The following is a 19,828-nucleotide window of genomic DNA, read 5'->3' as shown; positions in this document are numbered from 1 at the left end:
TTTTTTTCATGTAGGTGAACCCATTCTAACATATCATATCAAAGTGCTACAAACATACAAAGTGAGCTGACAATCAATATACCTTGAAGGTTTGAACGTTCTTAATCAGCTGACCCTTAGTCCATCAAACACATTTACAGTGGGGTCTTGGTCAGAGTGAATCCTGATGAAAACCATGACTTACCGAATGATATTTTTAATTGACTGTTTAACTGCAAATCTGAAATGTTAATTTAGGAATGATTTTAAAGGTTTTGTTTTTTATTGTTATTGAATCTAATCCACTATAAAGTTAAGGCAGTGTATCCAAATAACTCTATAAACCAAAAACACTTTAAAAATACATCTCTTACTTTCTGGTCGGCTAATGTTACTGTTAGAGTTGGTTAGATTTACAAGGTACGGTCATTTTAACAAGATATTTGTGATCACATTGTACGTACCAGAGTTCAAACATTTATGTTGAATGGTTTAATGTTTAACAAGGAATGTTTATATCAGGTTCTGCAACCATACAAGGTGATGGAATATATTAATGCATTGGCATACACCGATCAGCCTACTCCTCTGTGATGGCTAGAGTAGTGGGTCAGTGCATCTCCAAAACAGCAGCTCTTGTGGGGTGTTCCCAAAAAGTGAACCAAGGAAGGAAAAGCGGCGAATAGGCGGGAGAGTCATTAGCGGTTAAGGTGTCAGAGAGGTGTCAGAACACACAGTGTATTGCAGTTTGTTGCGTATGGGGCTGCATAGCCACAGACCAGTCGGTGCCCATGCTGACCCGTCTACTGCCGAAAGCGCCTACAATGCGCACATGAGCATAAGAACTGGACCACAGAGCAATGGAAGAAGGTGGCTCGTCTGATGAATCACATTTTCTTTTACGTCAAGCGGATGGCCGGGTGCGTTGGTTACCTGGAGAACACATGGCACCAGGATGCATCCATGGAGGCCACATCTTGCAGCTTACAGGACTTAAATGACCTGCTGCGAACGTCCTGGTGCAGATACCACTGCACACCTTCAGAGGTCTAGTGGAGTCCATGCCTCGACGGGTCAGGGCTGTTTTGGCAGCAAAAGGGGGACCTACACAATATCAGGCAGGTGGTCATAATGTTATGGTTGATCGGTGTATACACTATGCATGTGACCCACAGAATGTGCAAAGTTCATTGGTGTCTAGATTCGTACACAAGTGCCAAAATGCTTAATGTATTTCAATGTCCCGTTCTGTAAATGAAGCAGCATTTGCCACCCGGCATGCAGGAGATGTCTTCAGCCACGTGATATACTTACTGCCAGTAAGCCCCAGCGCTGGCCTTTTCAGACCATTCAAAATTAATTCACAACTCATGCACACATCATGCTCAAACATACCCACTCTATCACACCCTTACTAATTGCCTTGTCTGGCCAGCCCGCCTCTATAACGCTGTGCCAAGCTGGCTGCCAGCTGCTCTGATGTTTGGTTTTTCTCTAAAGGAACGGTTCCTGTGCCCCTTACAAGACTTCTGCTGCAGTTCCATTTGGTGCTATGTGCTGTATTACCTGGTTTTCTACATGTTGCCTTTTGTATCATCTTTATATTGCCTTTAGACAACAAGCCTGTTGGGCTTCTTGTGACATGTGATATGAGTCTGGTACTGTATATTAGAGCGTTGGTTGGGTGTTCCCTCCCCTTGCGACCATATGGAAAAAATAAAAATAGCTCTTTGTTATTGTGGGGTTAAGTTCTGAAGCAGGGTATAGTCTCCTTAGTTTCCCGGCAGCATGTATAAACATAATACCTGTACCTATGCACCTATGCAAACTTTACAGAAGCTTGTAACCCACCGACTGTGTTCAATCAAAGTCCGGTATCAGGAAAACGAAACGCTATATTAATTCTTGCCTTGTGTTTTTATTTTGGCGTTGCATAGTAAATATATTCTCTGTGATGTTCAGAAGGACTTGTGATAATTTTTAATGAGCAAACAAGATTCTTTTTAGCATTGTCATATGCCTCAAGGTCACACAACAGAAATAAAACATTTGTTTTAGTAGACTTTAATGTTCTATTTTGTTCGCAGTACTGATTTTGCCTTGCCGAATTAATCACAAAGTCCACGAGACTAAATGTGATGTTGGAAATAATAGAAAAACAAATGTCCAAATTCACCCCTGTGACATTTTTCACCTCCTCTTCGACAATGATTGGATGCTATGGGCCAGGTTTGGTTCTGAAGTCAGAGCATAGTCTCCTCGCAGTACGTAATCCCAGAGCTTCCGCACATTGAAAACGAGCAGAGTTTAATCTAACTATAGTTTAATTCTTGGCCTGTGCATTTTATTTTGGTGTTCCCTGACGTCCCCACTGGCTCCTGGCTCTTGACTCCTGGCTTGTTCCTGACCTCGCTGATCGCCGTATTCCTGAGCCTGGCTTGTCTGAGCACCCATCTTGGTTCCTTGGTTGTCTTTTGGTATACGCTCCTGGATCATGATTTGGCTTTGTTCGCTTGGTTATCCCATTAAAATGTGTTTTTCACTTTATGTTCTGTGTCCGTCTGGTTCCTGGTCCCTAACAATGGTGTTAGCGTGTGTGTGTGTGTCAGGCTATGTGTAAGCAGGAGTGTTCGTGTCAGCTAATTGTGTTGGAGAGCAAGGGGTAAGCCTTAGCATGATGGAAGAGAGTGTAAGTGTATTAGAGTGAGTGCAAGTTTGCATGTTAGTATGTGTGTGTGTTAGTTAAGGCTTGGGGGCGCCATAGAAATACTGTACCCAGCTGCCACTAAACCCTAGGCTTGCCCCTGCAGAAGGACCTATGATGATGCAAACAGGATTCTTTTTAGCATATTCATATGCCTCAAGGTCACACAACAAACCAACAAAGAAAAACATTTATTCTAATAAACATTGTGTTATTTTTTTCACAGTATTAACCACTCTGTGCTATAACCTAGGCCCCTTGACTGAGAGAGGGTCCACAATTTGCTACAGCAACCAAAGAACCGTGCACACTTCCCCAAGACCCCCAAACCCTATGAATAACTTGTAAATTGTGCAATCATAAGGTGCCCTCGTTTTGTACCCTGTGACAGGTGAGATTTTAATATTGATTTGGAATCTCACACAAGGCATGCATATATATATATATATATATATATATATATATATATATATATAGATAGATATATAGATATATATATAGTATTAAGGGAAGAGAGTTCTTGTTACTCCTACAACTCTTTAGGCCAGTAAATGTAGTAAATCTAGGTTCCAGAAGTCAAGTTAAAGGGTTGCAAGCACCACAAAAACCAACTTGCAAAACCACAAAATGCTTCTAATGTACAGCCTTAAAAGTCTCAGTAATGTCTATAGAAACTCATGTATTGCATACATTAAATTGGATAAATAAAATACTACATTCTAATATCTTTACTCAAAATCAATATCAATAGGTCAGGAAGTCACACAAAAAGTCTTGTTAAAGCCTTGTCCTCTAGTGCCACCTTTAACTGCAAATATAAAATGTGAATTTACAATTGGTTTTAAAGGTTTGGTGTTTTATTGTCATTGAATCTAAGCCGCTACCTGTGTACAAAGGTTAAGGCAAGGCCACCAGATAGCTCCATAAACCGAAAAAGCGTTTAAAGTGCCTTGTGCAGGGCAGCAATGATTTTAAGGAGTATCCTTAAAATCTAGGAGTATCTGGAACTAGTAGACACATTGTATGCACCCTACTGTTTCAATAAATCATTATAGAGCAGTTGGAACGTTTATATTGAATCATGTAAAATTCCACAAGCGTTGTCTATATCAGGGGTGTCCAACCTGCGGCCCTCCAGCTGCTGCAAGACTACATCTCCCATAATGCTCTTTCAGCTCAATGGCTGGCAGAGGAGTATGGGAGATGTAGTCCTGCAGCAGCTGGAGGGCCGCAGGTTGGACACCCTTGGTCTATATCAGGGGTGTCCAAGTTTTTTCTGCAGTAGGCCACTTATATCAGAATTGTATCCGTGCGAGGGCCGCACTCATTTTTCACTATGAGAAAATATGGCCTTTAATAAGATATGCAGATTAAAATAAAGTAAATGACACAAAACCTTTACTTTTCCTCTCACTGATTTCTGGGCCTAGAAAGTTTTGTGACTACAAATTATATATTATGATTGTTAACAGCAATACCCAGATTCCAGCATGTACTGGTTGGCTGGGCATGATAGGAGTGCTGTCAACAATCATATATAAATTAATAGTTATTGTATTTTTTGTCCAATTTTAGTGCGTTAACACACCACAATTGGACAAAAAAAAATCAACAATATGAAGTGGCATGATAGGAGTGTGATTGCTAACAGCAAACACACTGTTTTTATACCCAGGCAACCAGTAAATGCTGTAACCTAGGCATGATGGGACTGTGACTGCTGTTAGCAATCACACTCCTATCATCCCAAGTCAGCCAGTACATGCTGGTAAAGGGTGGCTGTAAGTGCAGACCCCATACCGCTGGCAGCATCAATACACAAGGGGGGCAGCTAGCCAGGTTTCAGCATGTACTGGCTGACTTGGCATGATAGGAGTGTGATTGCTAACAGCAAACACACTCTTTTTATACCCAGACAACCAGTAAATGCTGGAACCTAGGCATGATGGGACTGTGATTGCTGTTAGCAGATTGCTGTTAGCAATCACACTCCTATCATCCCAAGTCAGCCAGTACATGTTGGTACAGGGTGGCTGTAAGTGCAGACCCCATACTGCTGGCAGCATCAGTACACAAAGGGGCAGCTAGCCAGGTTTCAGCATGTACTGGCTGACTTGGCATGATAGGAGTAATCACACTCCTATCATGCCAAGTCAGCCAGTACATGCTGAAACCTGGCTAGCTGCCAGCAATCACACCTGAAACCTGGCTAGCTGCTAACAGCAATCACAGTCCCATCATGCCTAGGTTCCAGCACTTACACATCCATGCTATCACACACACAAATTCATTCATTCACAGATTCATTCCCTCAATCACCCATACTCATTCAAACACCCTCCCCCACCCCCTTACCTGCACTACTACAGCTCTCGATGCCGCTCACAGACTTCAGCAGGGGGCGTGGCCTCCCGCTTCCTCTGTGCAGGACAATAGACCCTCCCACAAGTAAGCAGCAGGGCTGTTGTGATCCTGGCTGCCGATCTCACGCGGGCCGCACCTCGAGGTCCCGCGGGCCCGCATGTTGGACGCCCCTGATCTATATCATATGTTGCAACCATAGAAACTCACGGAACATACCAGGCGAGTCCATACAATGATCTATAAACTATGCATGCAACCCGCAGAATCAGCAAAGTTCAAGGTACAAAAGTTCGCACAGGAACACCTGTTCTTGTCAAGATCTTGTTTGTTGATTCCAAGACAAACCTGATTTAATATATTAATTAAAAAAAATGATACATTAATAATATTGCTAGTAAGCAAAGATCAGAAGCAAAGAACTGTAAAACAATGCAGCGCAGCTTGTGAGATCTTTAGGAGGAGCTAATAAGATTATTTTTGGTTTATTTCATACTTTCACCAGTGATAGAATCTTTGGAAATATTCCTAAACACTAACTAGAGAGCTCCTAAAACTTTCACAAGAATCTAGAAGGCATTTAAACCCCTGAATAGACCAGTTAACAGGAGTTCTCCCAGATATTCCCTGGAAATTGGTTATATAGGGTTAAGAACTCTCATTCAAGGTTAGACAATATGCATTATTTACCCAAGTGTAGAGGTGCAGTTCATCTTTTGGACCTAAATTCCCCTGTTCCTCTTTTCTCCCCTGATGTCCCATTTTTGTAGGAACGTTTGCAGGGTAGGAGTGTATCATAGTGTTCTAGAGTCCTAAAGTGACAGTAATGTGTATATAAACAATGATAAATGTGTTGAGAAATTGCAAAAATGTAAAATACAGTTTAGTAGTGTACAGGGCCATTTCTTCATGTTGCCCACAAAGAGTAACTTTTTTTGCGTGAAAATGGTACATATACTCCTAAAAAACATGATCGGTTGGAAATCCAATGTCAATTTCAATAAGGTAAACACGCATTATGGAAAAGTTGGCAGTGCTCACCACCAGTGGCGGAACTACCGGGGTTTTTTTTTTTTAAATAAGGCAGGGGCGTCCAACATGCGGCCCGCGGGCCAAATGCGGCCCGCGTAAGATCGGCAGCCAGGGCAACCGATCTTACACGAGCCGCACCTCAAGCCCTGCTACTTACTTGTGGGAGGGTCTTCTGGACTGCACAGAGGAAGCGGAGTTCACGTGACATCCTACTTCCTCTGTGCTTTAGCAGAGAAGGCAGAGGGAGGCCGCGCCCCCTGCTGAAGTCTGTGAGCGGCATCGAGGAGCTGCAGTGCAGGTAAGGGGGTGGGCAGGGTGTTTGAATGAGTGTGTGTGATTGAGGGAATGAATCTGTGAATTAATGATTATATGAATAAATGAGTGTGTGTGTGTGATAGCATGGATGTGTAAGTGCTGGAACCTAGGCATGATGGGACTGTGATTGCTGTTAGCAATCACACTCCTATCATGCCAAGTCAGCCAGTACATGCTGAAACCTGGCCAGCAGTATGGGGTCTGCACTTACAGCCACCCTGTACCAGCATGTACTGGCTGACTTGGCATGATAGGAGTGTGATTGCTAACAGCAATCACAGTCCCATAATGCCTAGGTTCCAGCATTTACTGGATGGATGTGTAAGTGCTGGAACCTAGGCATGATGGGACTGTGATTGCTGTTAGCTATCACACTCCTATCATGCCAAGTTAGCCAGTACATGCTGAAACCTGGCCAGCAGTACGGGGTCTGCACTTACAGCCACCCTGTACCAGCATGTACTGGCTGACTTGGCATGATAGGAGTGTGATTGCTAACACCAATCACAGTCCCATCATGCCTAGGTTCCAGCATTTACTGGATGGATGTGTAAGTGCTGGAACCTAGGCATGATGGGACTGTGACTACTGTTAGCAATCACACTCCTATCATGCCAAGTCAGCCAGTACATGCTGAAACCTAGCTAGCTGCCCCCCTTGTGTAGTGATGCTGCCAGCAGTATGGGGTCTGCACATCACTTACAGCCACCCTGTACCAGCATGTACTGGCTGACTTGGCATGATAGGAGTGTGATTGCTAACAGGAATCACAGTGAGCACAGTCCCATCATGCCTAGGTACCAGCATTTACTGGTTGCCTGGGTATGATAGCAGTGTGATTGCTGTTAGCAATCACACTCCTATCATGCCAAGTCATATTGCTAATTTTGTCCAATTGTGTGTTACCTACTTTTATTAAACGTGAGTTTTTATTATTATTTTTAAAGGTGGGGGTCATTTTCGGTTTTGGCTAAGTGAACCCTGAATGTTTTGGTCCAGAATTTTCATTTTAGTTCATCCCTAGAATAAATCTAGGGAATCCTGAATTTGTAGTCGCAAAACTTTCAAGGCCCAGAAATCAGTGAGAGGAAGAGTAAAGGTTTTGTGTTATTTACTTTATTTTAATCTGCATATTTTATCAAAGGCCATATTTTTTTGTCACAGTGAAAAATGAGTGCGGCCCGCGCACGTATACAATTCTGATGAAGTGGCCCACTGCAGAAAAAACTTGGACACCCCTGGATTATGCCCTTTGTACATGCGCCCCTTTTTCTTTGATTCAATATGTAAATTGAATTTGTTGAATTAGTTGAAAAAAAATTGTTGGGTAAAAATCATGTTTTTTTGGGGGGGGTGAGGGGGTGGGAGGGCCCTTAACAGATTCTCGCACCCTGAGGCGTCTAGTTACGCCCCTGCTCACCACCCCGCCCAACCTTTAAAACAAATTTCAATAACCTTAATCTGTTTGTAGGCAAGACTTGTGCATTTGACTAGAAAGCTGCAATATGATCGGCGAAGAGATTAGACACGTCCTCTCGGAACATGAGTACGAATGTAAGATCACTGCCACGTTAGGATGCCTTCTGGCTGCACTGGTTTATGGGCTTCAATGGAAAAAGAAGAGACATTTTCTCAACAGGGTGGAGCAGGAGAGAAAGAGAAGAGAACAGAGCGTGAAGACGATGAAAGAAGCAGTAGATAAATTCATCAAACAGGTACACTGCGGGCAGAAAATAATGCAATAAGCCCAGGAACGGGTTTATATATATATATTTTTTTTTTTTTCATTTTATTTTGTAAAAGGTCTTTAATGCCCAATTATACATTCAAGAGCCTAGAGGTATATCTGATACGCGGGAAGAAAACAGGTTGCTTAATGTCTCTGTACTTTAGGCACTTGGTCTGGTGCCAGCTGGCAGTTACTCAACAGAATGTAATAAATGATTTACAGTTTTGAAATATCCCTTCAACTGCAACTCAATGGTTTGAAGTGGATGTTATTGAACTGTATATTTTTCCAATAAATACACATTTATTTCCAATCAAATACTTATATCTCAATTAAACCTTTAACTGAAATGGGCACCAAAAGACACTATATTTTTATTGACAGAGGTATATCTATTGCATTTAATGACTTTTTTCTTTATTTGCCATGGCGCCCCAATGAAATCTTCAGTTAAGTTTTACTGAAATCTGGCAGAGCTAAAATGTATCATCCAAAATGCAATATTTGTACCCTCTACGTTCAGATTCAAGAGTAATCCCCAGTGTCCCAGCTGGGCATTAACAACCAAGAGCCCTCAGAAGGTGGGGTAACACATGGAGAAGACCAGGTCAACAGAATAGATTATTTATCGATGGATGGTCAAAAATTGCCAAAAATGTGCATAAATTGAGCAGTTAAAGGGACGTGTATGCCTGACTTGTATTCTTCTCCAGGAATTACAGAAGTAATAACTATTTAGTAACATAATATACTTCCTTCAGTGAAGACCAAACACTGGTGTTTGATTTCCAGACAGGGGGCACCATATGATCTACAGTAAATGTACAAGAGGTGGTCTGCATACGCAAACCATCTTCAAATATGCTTTCAGCTGGAAGGGATTAGGGTATTGGGGGGCTGGGGGAGATTCAATATATAGTCAAGGGGCACAGTGATGTCAAAAGAAAATGGCCTATTCCTTCAAGCTTTGCTCTCACTTGGCTAAGTGTCCGTCGCACCTTGTTCTGTAATACCTGTCTCTTTTAGTAGCTCTCCGAAGCCTGACTGACTCTGATCTGTGCTTTCAGAATAATGGAGTAGACCGTAGATGGATTCTCAGCATGTCACTGCCAGAGCTCATGGAGAAGCTGAGAGATGGAGATATTACTCCAGAGAGCGCCCTGTACTCCTATGCTGAAAAGGTATTGATGATGATCTTGAAGTTGCAATAAAGCTAAGGAAAAAAAAAACATTGTGCAAGAAGTTACCCATTCTCAGTTAAACTCCAGACCCATTAAACATGTCTGCATCAAAGGGAAAATCTAATATGACATAATGGATGGATTGAAAAAAATGTCTTCTGTTTTGTTTTGTTTTTCTAGGCTCTAGAAGTGAACAAAGATCTTAACTGCGTCACCGTGTTCTTGTCCGATTGTGAAGCGCAGATCAAGGAACTGAAAAAGCAAAAAAATAAAGGTCCTTTGTATGGGGTCCCGGTTTCCATTAAGGAACACATTGGTTACAAGGTGTGGTTATAAACAAGTAACATTAGAAATGTTGTGAAAAGGTTGTGTAAGCCATCTGCACAGGCGCTAGAAAAACAAGCAATCCTAGGCTGGTTGGTAATTGTTGGGGTTGAGGTTAAGAGAAAACTCCAGGTTGTCTTTTGGCTACTTAAAAATACTGAGCAACCAATGAGACCTCAACTTAACCAGAGATCTTTTATTTCTGCATCTCTTGATTTCTCTCATACCTTGGCTTGAACGCTATTCTTTATGGCTCTTGGCCTTTCCTTATGTTGCACATCTCAGTTTTATCATCTGATATGATCACAACAAGCTAGGAACTGCTCTTTTAATTAAGGCAATAATATATTCTGGAGGCACGTCATCAAGTAGAATATATTGAAGTAACAAATGCTAAATCAGCATTTTAAGGGGTAAGAATTTGTGAAATGGAAAACAGTAGAGGGGATCTGGTTGAGACTCCAAGAAGATTTAGGGGATTGTAAAAATAACTTCGGTTTCTTCAAAAGAAGCCAAAGCTGTTTTTAAAAATTAGTAGTACTTTAAATACCTCTACTTTATTTTTGGTCACAGTCAAGACCTGCTAAATGGGTAATGAATGGTTTATCTTTACTGGTAAGGTGCCTATTTCTTTTGTGCTAGTTCTATATAAAGCATGTATTATTAATGGAGGTTTTGCTGATGTGTTGTGTGGTTTTTATCAAACCTTCCACCATACTGTACACCCAGTTGGCTTTTTATAATGACCTTAATTCAGCAGCAGAATCCGTGGACTGGTTTGAAGCTAAAGTTTTACAATCACCAATGGCCTGTGTCCCTTTTGAATTTTCAGGGACATCCATCCACGTGTGGTTTAATACAATATGTTGATAAATTTGAAGAAGACGACAGTGTCATTGTTAAGGTGTTGAAGAAACAAGGAGCTGTTGTGTTTGCAAAGACGAATGTGCCTCAGACTTTAATATGGTAAATACCAGATATTCACAACATACAATGCAACTCCCATTATGTTTAAACTATGTTTATATAATATTTTAGAATGCTTAAAAAATGTTGTGCACATACAGTATGCCCTGTATAAATATAATTATCTTTGTAATCAACATGTCAGTATTGTGTTAAAAAGGCAGCTCTATACATTACACCTCATTCATTGTTCCCATGCATAGTATTTGTTCATATGATATGAAATCTATTTAATTAATATTGTTTAAATTATATTTTTTTCAATGTTATCTAACAGCTACGAAAGCAGCAACCCCATATACGGCTTAACTTTAAATCCACACAACCGATCCAAGTCCTCTGGTGGATCTAGTGGTGGTGAAGGTGCATTGATTGGAGGCGGCGGTTCACTTCTGGGTTTTGGGACTGACATCGGTGGAAGCATTCGCCTCCCGTCTAGCTTTTGTGGCATAGTGGGACTTAAACCCACCACAAACAGGCTCAGGTACATACTGTATAGCCAGAATTAGTATGTCAAGTCGAAATGAATCTGAATCTCTTCCCAAACGTTTAAGTGATAAACTGTCCACAAAGATTCGGTCCCCTTTCTGTAGTGAATGATTGTCTTTATTTACGAGAATGGATAAAAAGCCTCTGCTTTCCTCTCATTGACTGTCAAATGGCTGCGTTCCTAAAGCCACATTGGCTTTTTGTGTTCTGCACTGACCAGAGAAAATTATTTTGCGTGGAACAAAACCAGGGTTGTAGTGGATATAAGGTTTCAAGTAAGCTAGCTCGAGTGTTATTGTCATTCAAACACCCAATTACTCGTAGTTCATTTTATATAGCATGAAAAGAGAACGTATATCTGGTCAGTTGGACAATCAATGTGTTTCTGTTCTTATGGATACAGAAATTACTACCAAGTTTATAAATGTGTGATTTTTAAACACATTAAACACAACATTAAAACTTAGAAAACAACTTGGGACTTTGTTATTAATATCTATACTGTTCTTATTTTTCAGTATACGTGAAGTACGTGACTGCATTGATGGTTTACTTACAGGTAAAAGGCTTACCAGAGCTCTTAAGTCATGTGAAACATGTAAGGTTCTCAGGTTCTTCAGCAGAACTAGATAGATATATATATATTTTTTTTTCCTAGCAGAAAAGACCTGGTACATTAATACATTTTTTCATAGGCAGGGACCATGGAGAGCATGGTTGAAGTGTGAAGATGCTTGGTGTATGATGGCCAAGCAATTACAACAGTTTACAATTCATTTTAGCTGTCAAGACCTTTCAAGACCTTAAATCTAGTGCAGTTTCAGGTATAACATAGAAGACGTGTAGACAGGTTGTGACTGTATCCATGTTTTTATTATATTAGTACCTATGTGCATTGGACCACTGGCAAGAGATGTGGACAGCCTGGTCCTCTGCATGAAAGCTCTTCTGTGTGATGAAATGTTCAAACTTGACCCAACGGTGCCACCTCTTCCATTTAATGATGAGGTAATCATCGAGCTGGTTTAGCTACTAGACTGCTGCCAATGGCCTGTGGCAACGTCCCCATTTTCACTGACCATAACCAAAGCAGTTATTGAGACCCGGCCTTTTTTACCTTGTATATCATAGAAGTTATTTTGATGTTGACGTTGTCAGTGATAGTGTGTTTGCATAGAGGTACTGAAGTACTAGATATTTTGTGTGGCTTTTGTGTGGATTGTTCCCTTAGATGTGGTAGATCTAAGTTCTAATGCAGGGCATGGTAGAGGAATTGTTGGCCTCGTCATACCTCACACCCTAGAAAGCAGATATTTTCCACACCAACGTAGATCCAGCTACTAATAAAAAAAACCTCTCATTTTGCATTTGATTCATTGATATTATTTTGTTATTGATTAATCCTACTCTGCAGGTCTACTCCACATCCGTGCCTCTCCGTGTGGGATTCTATGAAACTGATGGATACACTCTACCCAGCTCCGGCATGCGACGAGCGTTGTTGGAAACCAAACAACTCCTAGAGGAGGCCGGGCATACGGTAAGAGTAGGAAGCACTAAAGTAACATCTCATGCACTGCAATCGACTTTCTGGAGAAGCTCTAGTGGGGAAAATGTTGTTCCACAAAAGGCGCAGTCTATGGCCCCAAACAGCATCACCAACAATGACTGCATATTAAAATGCTTAGATATGATACCTGCCAAACAATTTCCAGCCTTAAAGCTTTTGGAGTACTGCCTATTTTATTTTTTGAAACCTGACCTTGAGATTGAAATTTGGAAGTTGCTTTGGGCTCTTTCATGAAGCATTTTTTTTTAATCAGTAAAATGAAAAACATAAAAAGACCTTCTGAAATGTGTCTTTTTTTTTTACCCTTTTAGCTCATTCCGTTCACTCCGCCACGTATAGATTTTGTGAAAAATGAATTGTTTATGAAAGCCTTACTTGGTGACGGAGGTGCAACTTTACGGGAAAAATTGTAAGTCAAATCCTTTTGTCCAGAAATAGACATTATGTGTTTAATATGTGCATTTCTTGTGGTTTGCCCATAATACAGACTAGCATATGAATTTTCATGTAAAAAAAAAATAAAATATAAGGAACATTGGATTCTTGTCTGTGGGTAGGAAGCTGTATAGCGCTGCATACTAATTGAAAATGGTAGACTTTAGTGGTATTTAGAGATTTAAATCTGGTACTGTATATAGAGAGAGCAACAATATAAGTCTTGGAACTGTACTTCATTAGAGATATCACATATAACAGATACATTCATGGACGCTGCAGAATACCATCCATAATCCCTACCCAAATGGCCAAGATTATTAATGTTAGGGAGAGCGGGTGGCTGGTTGTTACAATCTGCCCTGGTCAGGAGCTCTGAGCAGTTACATATCCTCTGTCCTTACGTTCTGCAGCTCTAAATAAAATTTTCATCATTTCTATGATGGCCACCACTGTTTACATGGGTGACGAGAGCGTAATCCGAGTGATCTGCCTACAGGCTGTTCAGATCCATAGTCATGCAGCCGTTGTGCTCCAGGGATTTCTTTAAAAGAATTATTTTATAAAGGCAACATCCCCTGCACGATGAATTCTTGGATGATTCTGTGCATTATGAATAAAACACCTCCAATGTTCTTATTCTGCCTCACTAACAAAGCTATGAGATATGGGTTCCTGAGACCAACTGCTAAGTCTGTATTGACCAGTGCTCACACAATGAAAGTTCAGCAGACAGTGTCAACTCAGCAAAACTAACACGTACAAGAGGATCTCAGTAACGTTTTAATGTTCAGGCTGACAATCCTTGTAAATATGTACAGCTGTGCAGGTGAAAAGACAGTAGTTCTTGCTAACAAATCACAGAAAATGGCTGCTACCAGACAGTTTAATGGACAGCACCAGAATGAACCAGAAAGGGGAGGGGCTAGCTGAATCCAACCTGACTAGGGGAGCCCAGCAGGGACAAACAACATGATAGCCAGTAGCAAACAGCATATAAATCAATATACAAAATAAACCGTGAGTCACGAGACATGACAGATTGCTTAGTGTATCCGTACGGTAAACCTGACCTCCAGTGACCAGGGATTGCAATAGAAAAGTTCACATACTGGTAGACAGCTAAAAAAAAACAAGACCAGGTTAAGCCTTCATAATATTTTTTATGTTCAGTTCAAACCTGTGTTAATCTTAACGTCCACTCGGTTCCTCCCGATTACCCTTTCAGAAATGATTCGGGATACTTAATGTTGAAAAGCACCCATACCAACCTAATGCCCCTTTATGCCACCCTGTCACCCAAATCCCCTTTCGTCCTCTGATATCCATGTTTTTAGGAGCTCAGAGTGTTTGCTGGTTATAGGAGTATCACAGGGTTCCAAATCTTTAAATGTATTAATAATGAGAACAAAATGTGTCTTACTGTCAATAGATCACAAATTCATATAAATAGCCCAGGTATGATCATTTTAAATAATGGGAGGCGAAAGTAACAATGAATAACATGTCAAAGTAAATTTTTATATATATTTTAGGGATACAGAACTTTGTATAAATCAAGCACTTTTGTTCCCTTCTGATAGCTCCAGTAACACTGTTGACTCAAACCTTAAAGAACTGTACTCAATCACCAGCATCCCAAGAGTAGTGAAGAAATGTTTGTCTTTTATCCTAAATCCCTTTGTAAGTAAACAATTCTATTCTGTTATAGGACAGGTGGGAATGGAAAATAGTGATAAATGTGAATTAAGGAACACATTGGTTACAGCTGAGGTTAAGAGAAAACTCCAGGTTGTCTTTTGGCTACTTAAAAATACTGAGGAACCAACGAGACCTCAACTTAACCAGAGATCTTTTATTTCTGCATCTCTTGATTTCTCTCATACCTTGGCTTGAACGCTATTCTTTATGGCTATCCTATATCCTAAATATGGATATCCTAAATCCCTTTGTAAGTAAACAATTCTATTCTGTTATAGGACAGGTGGGAATGGAAAATAGCGATAAATGTGAACATTTAACATAGCAATAAATGTGAACATTTAATAGATTGTAAGCCTTACTTCTATTTGTTTTAAAAGAATCTGCTGGTGCTCTATAAATAAAAAGTAATAAGAGTAATAATAATAATAATAATTGGCTAAGAGGTATAGATAATTACGAGAGAGTGGTAGATATATGGAAAACTGAGATGGTGGTAGATAAATAGAACAGCCTCCCAGCGGAAGCAGTTGAAGCTAATACAGCGAGGAAATTTAAACATTAATAGGATAGACGTAAAGCTATTTTGAATCTTCTATTTTGTTTACAATTTGTATTTTATTGACAGTGTTGTATTTGTACGATTGTATTTCTCACTCTAGTTTCCAAGGATTTCTAAAACGCTGAACTGTTCGCAGGGGGCAAGGTACGACATTATTTAGATATTAAATCAATACAAAAATGTATCTTAAAGACTTGGGTGGTCCTCAGGGCAGATATAAAACTAAAGCACAATTCCGAAATGAAGCACCCAGTCAACCTGAAATGTTGCAATTACTTTGGTTGGTTATGAAACAAAACATAGTATTCTGGATAAACGGTAATTTAAACTTAAAAAGATGTAATTATTACTAATGCTTCTGGACATACTACGTAGAAATATTTTTCCTTTACTAAATAAAGGAAACACAAATGACTAAAACACACAAACTTTCTTTCTTTCACAGAAAATGCTAGTTTAAAACCCACCGTGTCTGCTTTTTATATGTTGTATGTTGGGTTGGTTGCTTCTTTCAGATTTTATGTGGATTCAGAACCACATGCGGTGTGTAATAGCAAAAAGATCTGCCCACAGGCCAGGAGCTAGAGGCAGAAAGCCGTAGAATGGTCAGGTATACCCCGTAACATTTCAGGTGTTCAATCCTGGACCAATGTGTGTTAGGGATGTGGCCAGAGGTGAGAAGGGCTGGAACTTGTGTCAGAAGTGGCTGGATTGCATGGGCAATCCTAGCTGCATCCCACAAGGGTAGGCTTCGGGTAGCTTCGGGGAGCCCACAATTCCCAGGTGTGAAGATCAGAAGGTCTCCCCAACTGGCCCATGAACTCCACTGCCTGCAAAAGTGGGACTGTGCCTGAAAAATTTGACCGTCCACCCAACAATGATCATACCTCCCAACATTTCAAAATGTGGAAGAGGGACACTTTTTTTTATCGCTCTCGCGCAACTAAGGGATGGTTGGCAGCCTATGGCCTGAGGGGGGCTAGTCTAGTCAATTGGCCCATTGCGCCACCATATCAGCCCACCATCCATAGCCATCTTTTCCTGATTTTCTAACACATATTGATGTAATGTAATGAGATTGATCAGTACACTAATAAAAAAGTCATCATACACAGGATGCCTGAAGCCACAATTTACTGCCACTAATGCTTTTTAATAAAATATGCAGATTGAAATAGAGTAAATAACACAAAACCTTTCCTTTTCATCTCACTGATTTCTGGGCCTGGAAAGTTTTGTCCACTAAAGTGACTACAAACCAGGAGGGCATTTTATTTCTAGATAACTAAAAAAATAAATACCGTATTGGCTCGGATATAGGCCGCCCCCATATATAGGCCGCACCCTAAAAGTTTGGTGCTTTTTTAAAGAAAAAGTTTTTTTCTTTAAAAAAGCACCAAAAAAACATGCTGCCACTCTGTCCTCCCCCCCGAGATATGCTACCACTGTCCTCCCCCCGAGATATGCTACCACTGTCCTCCCCCCCGAGATATGCTACCACTGTCCTCCTCCCCCCCGAGATATGCTACCACTGTCCTCCCCCCGAGATATGCTACCACTGTCCTCCCCCCCTGAGATATGCTACCACTGTCCTCCTCCCCCCCGAGATATGCTGCCACTGTCCTCCTCCCCCCGAGATATGCTACCACTGTCCTCCTCCCCCCCGAGAAATGCTATCACTGTCCCCCCCCCCCCAGATATGCTGCCACTGTCCTCCTCTGCCCGGCACCGGAAGTTGTATACGCGTATTGCGTAGATGTCCCCCGCCGGCCCCGCAAGACACCCGGGAGTCTGCTCCGGTAAGTCGGGGGGGGCAGAGGTAAAACGCATCGTGCGGACGGTCCCCCCCGTGGGAAGTGCTGGCAGGGGAGGCTGTCTAAGCGTATCGGAGAGTAGGATGCATGTCCCGGGCGTCGGGCGCTAGACCCCGAATATAGGCCGCACCCCCACTTTAAAGACTTAAAGTGGGGGAAAAAAGTGCGGCCTATATTCGAGCCAATACGGTAGTTCTATTTATTCCTACAGAAAGTAAAGTGCCAAACAGACAACCAAATACACACAGGACAGGCTCGGCCACACCGACACCCAAACACACACACACACACACACACACACACACACCAAGACAGGCTCTGCCACATCGACACACATACAAACACACACCAGGACAGGCCCTGCCACACCGACACCCAAACACACACACCAGGACAGGCTCTGCCACACCGACACCCAAACACACACACCAGGATAGGCTCTGCCAGACAGACACCCAAACACACACCGGTGCGAGTCCGGATGGCATCAGGGAAGTTAAGACAGTACCAGAAGAGGCATAAAGCATATTAACCCGTTAAGGACAATGGGTTGTCCTTAAACCCATTAAAAACAATGCATTGTGTACAATGAAGGGGTTAATAAATTAAGAGAAAAGAACGGAACATATCACTCATCTGATTATAGTAAGAGTCTAAAGTATTTGATGAATGCATCTTGTGGTCTAAAATAAATTAGATTATTTGCCCCAATCCATTTTCTGGATGGTTTATTATCAGACGTAGTTTTTCACATATTTTTTTCCTGCTCTGATAAGCTTCCTCTTTTTGTTTAGCTCTGTGAAGGATCATTGGAAGCAGCAGATAAATGTCCAGGTACAGTATATATACACTGATATGAGCTACGACTTTTAGGGCTCATCGCACCATCAGCAAGATTTTCGGCCAACAACAAAATAAGTCAAGAAGGTGAAACTGATAAAAATAAAGGATGAAAAATAAATGATTTTTACTTTTACAGCATCAAAGACTAACTGAAGCCTTAGGTCAGGCTTAGGTCAGCCCTCTCCTGCAGTCGCTAACCCTTCAACTAGACTTTTAGTGATTGGACCCCATTGAGGTGATTCAACTGGGATCCCTTGCGAGGTTGTCCATAAAGGAACTGGGTGGTCAGCCTTGGGGGACCCAGCTATGAATTTGCACAGCCAGAGTGATTTTTAATACTAAAAACGCTAACGGAATGTTTCTCTCAAAACATGTCTATGATTCCAGGAATACAAGACTGAGTTCATTGCGGAGTGGAGAAAGCTGAATTTAGATGTATTACTGTGTCCAATGTTAGGACCGGCGTATAATACAGGTTATGCTGGAAAACTCTTAGGTATGGAACTCGAAATAAAATCAGATGCACTAGGAATATACACACTGTTTGTATGTAACTGTATAATCTTTAAACTTTCAGCTTCTATTTCATACACCATGTTGTTCAACGTGCTACAGTTTCCAGCGGGCGTTGTTACCGTTAGCTCTGTCAGTGCGGCAGATGAACAAGAAATGAAGCGTTACAAAGGCCACTACAATGATCCGTGGGACAAACTCTTTAAAAAGGTACATTTACATAATACCTTGGTGGCTACTATAAAGCTGACCTGAAAGATTATACCTTTAAAGGGACAGTTTAAAGTCCAGGGAGCTATTCCAAGGAATAATGATAAATTAGTAAGTTCTTACTTATTTTATTTATTATGCATTATTGAAAAAATTACTTAAGGTTGAAGCTGCAGCACATTGTCCAGCCAGCACTGGAACTCATTGGCGATAATTGGGAGATAAAAATACAGTGCTCACTGGATAATGCAGTCCCTAATTCTGAAAATAAGCAAGTCTTGCTGGCTGAACCAAAAACGATTCAGACAAATTTTTCTTTTAGTTTTTGGTCCATTCTTTTTCGACAACAAATTTGTTTTCCGGTCCTTTTGATTCGGACAAAAATTGGAGGGCTTTTTCAATTTGGAAAAAAAATTGCTGTCACTCACCCTCATGTACTCTCTTACTCCCTCATGCTCTCCCTGAATGTCCAACAAAAAACAACAAAATGCAAAATTGTCAAAATTTGTTCAAATTAAAATTTGTAAAAATCTGAATGCACAAGTCTACTGCATACTAAAATATTGAATTAGCCCCATAAGGTGTTGGGTGTCTAGACTAAAGGCATATCTTGACCTAGGCTACGGGGGGAGTGGGGCAACAGCCCATATGCCACCAAACTGGGGTCAGATTGTCCTTCTTTGGTGATCATGCTCCATGGTTAGCCCCTGCTGAATGGGCCAGCTGATTGAGACTTTTCCCAAGCGTTGCCTGTCATTAATATCCTGAGACAGCGTCTGCAGTGGAGGAGCTGCCCTGTGTCAGGCCCAAGACACCACTGATGATTGATACGTAGCTGACTGCGCAAATGTTACCCCCTTGCATCTCTTTGTACCCCTGCAGGCTGTAGAAGGAGCCGTGGGACTCCCTCTGGCTGTTCAGTGTGTGGCTTTACCCTACCAGGAAGAACTCTGCCTGCGCTTCATGAAGGAAGTGGAGACCCTCCGCAGACCACCTAAAAACATCTCCTAAAGAGCCAATATTGTTCTATTGGAAACGAAAAACAAAAGTACTAACAACGTAAAAGTGTTTAGGATATTCTCTAGTCCTGGTTACATTTC

General features: G+C 41.3%; 1 protein-coding gene across 1 annotated transcript; it reads left to right on the top strand.

Annotated features, from left to right (window-relative positions):
- The first annotated feature begins 7,896 nt into the window (after positions 1–7,896).
- LOC149288530 (vitamin D3 hydroxylase-associated protein-like) lies at positions 7,897–19,739 on the top strand. Its single transcript, XM_089491688.1, has 15 exons — positions 7,897–8,106; positions 9,188–9,301; positions 9,482–9,625; positions 10,458–10,591; positions 10,869–11,075; positions 11,599–11,639; positions 11,964–12,088; positions 12,495–12,620; positions 12,962–13,059; positions 14,669–14,768; positions 15,449–15,492; positions 17,957–17,996; positions 18,393–18,501; positions 18,583–18,728; positions 19,611–19,739. The coding sequence occupies exons 1-15, from the start codon at positions 7,897–7,899 to the stop codon at positions 19,737–19,739; spliced, it is 1,767 nt and encodes a 588-aa protein (XP_089347814.1).
- Positions 19,740–19,828: the final 89 nt, after the last annotated feature.

This window comes from Sceloporus occidentalis, unplaced genomic scaffold (assembly GCF_023333645.1).
Source record: "Sceloporus occidentalis isolate IW3139 unplaced genomic scaffold, rSceOcc1.0.p SCAF_51, whole genome shotgun sequence".
Taxonomy (NCBI): Eukaryota; Metazoa; Chordata; class Lepidosauria; order Squamata; family Phrynosomatidae; genus Sceloporus; species Sceloporus occidentalis.
This window is presented reverse-complemented; position numbering and strand designations above follow the sequence as displayed.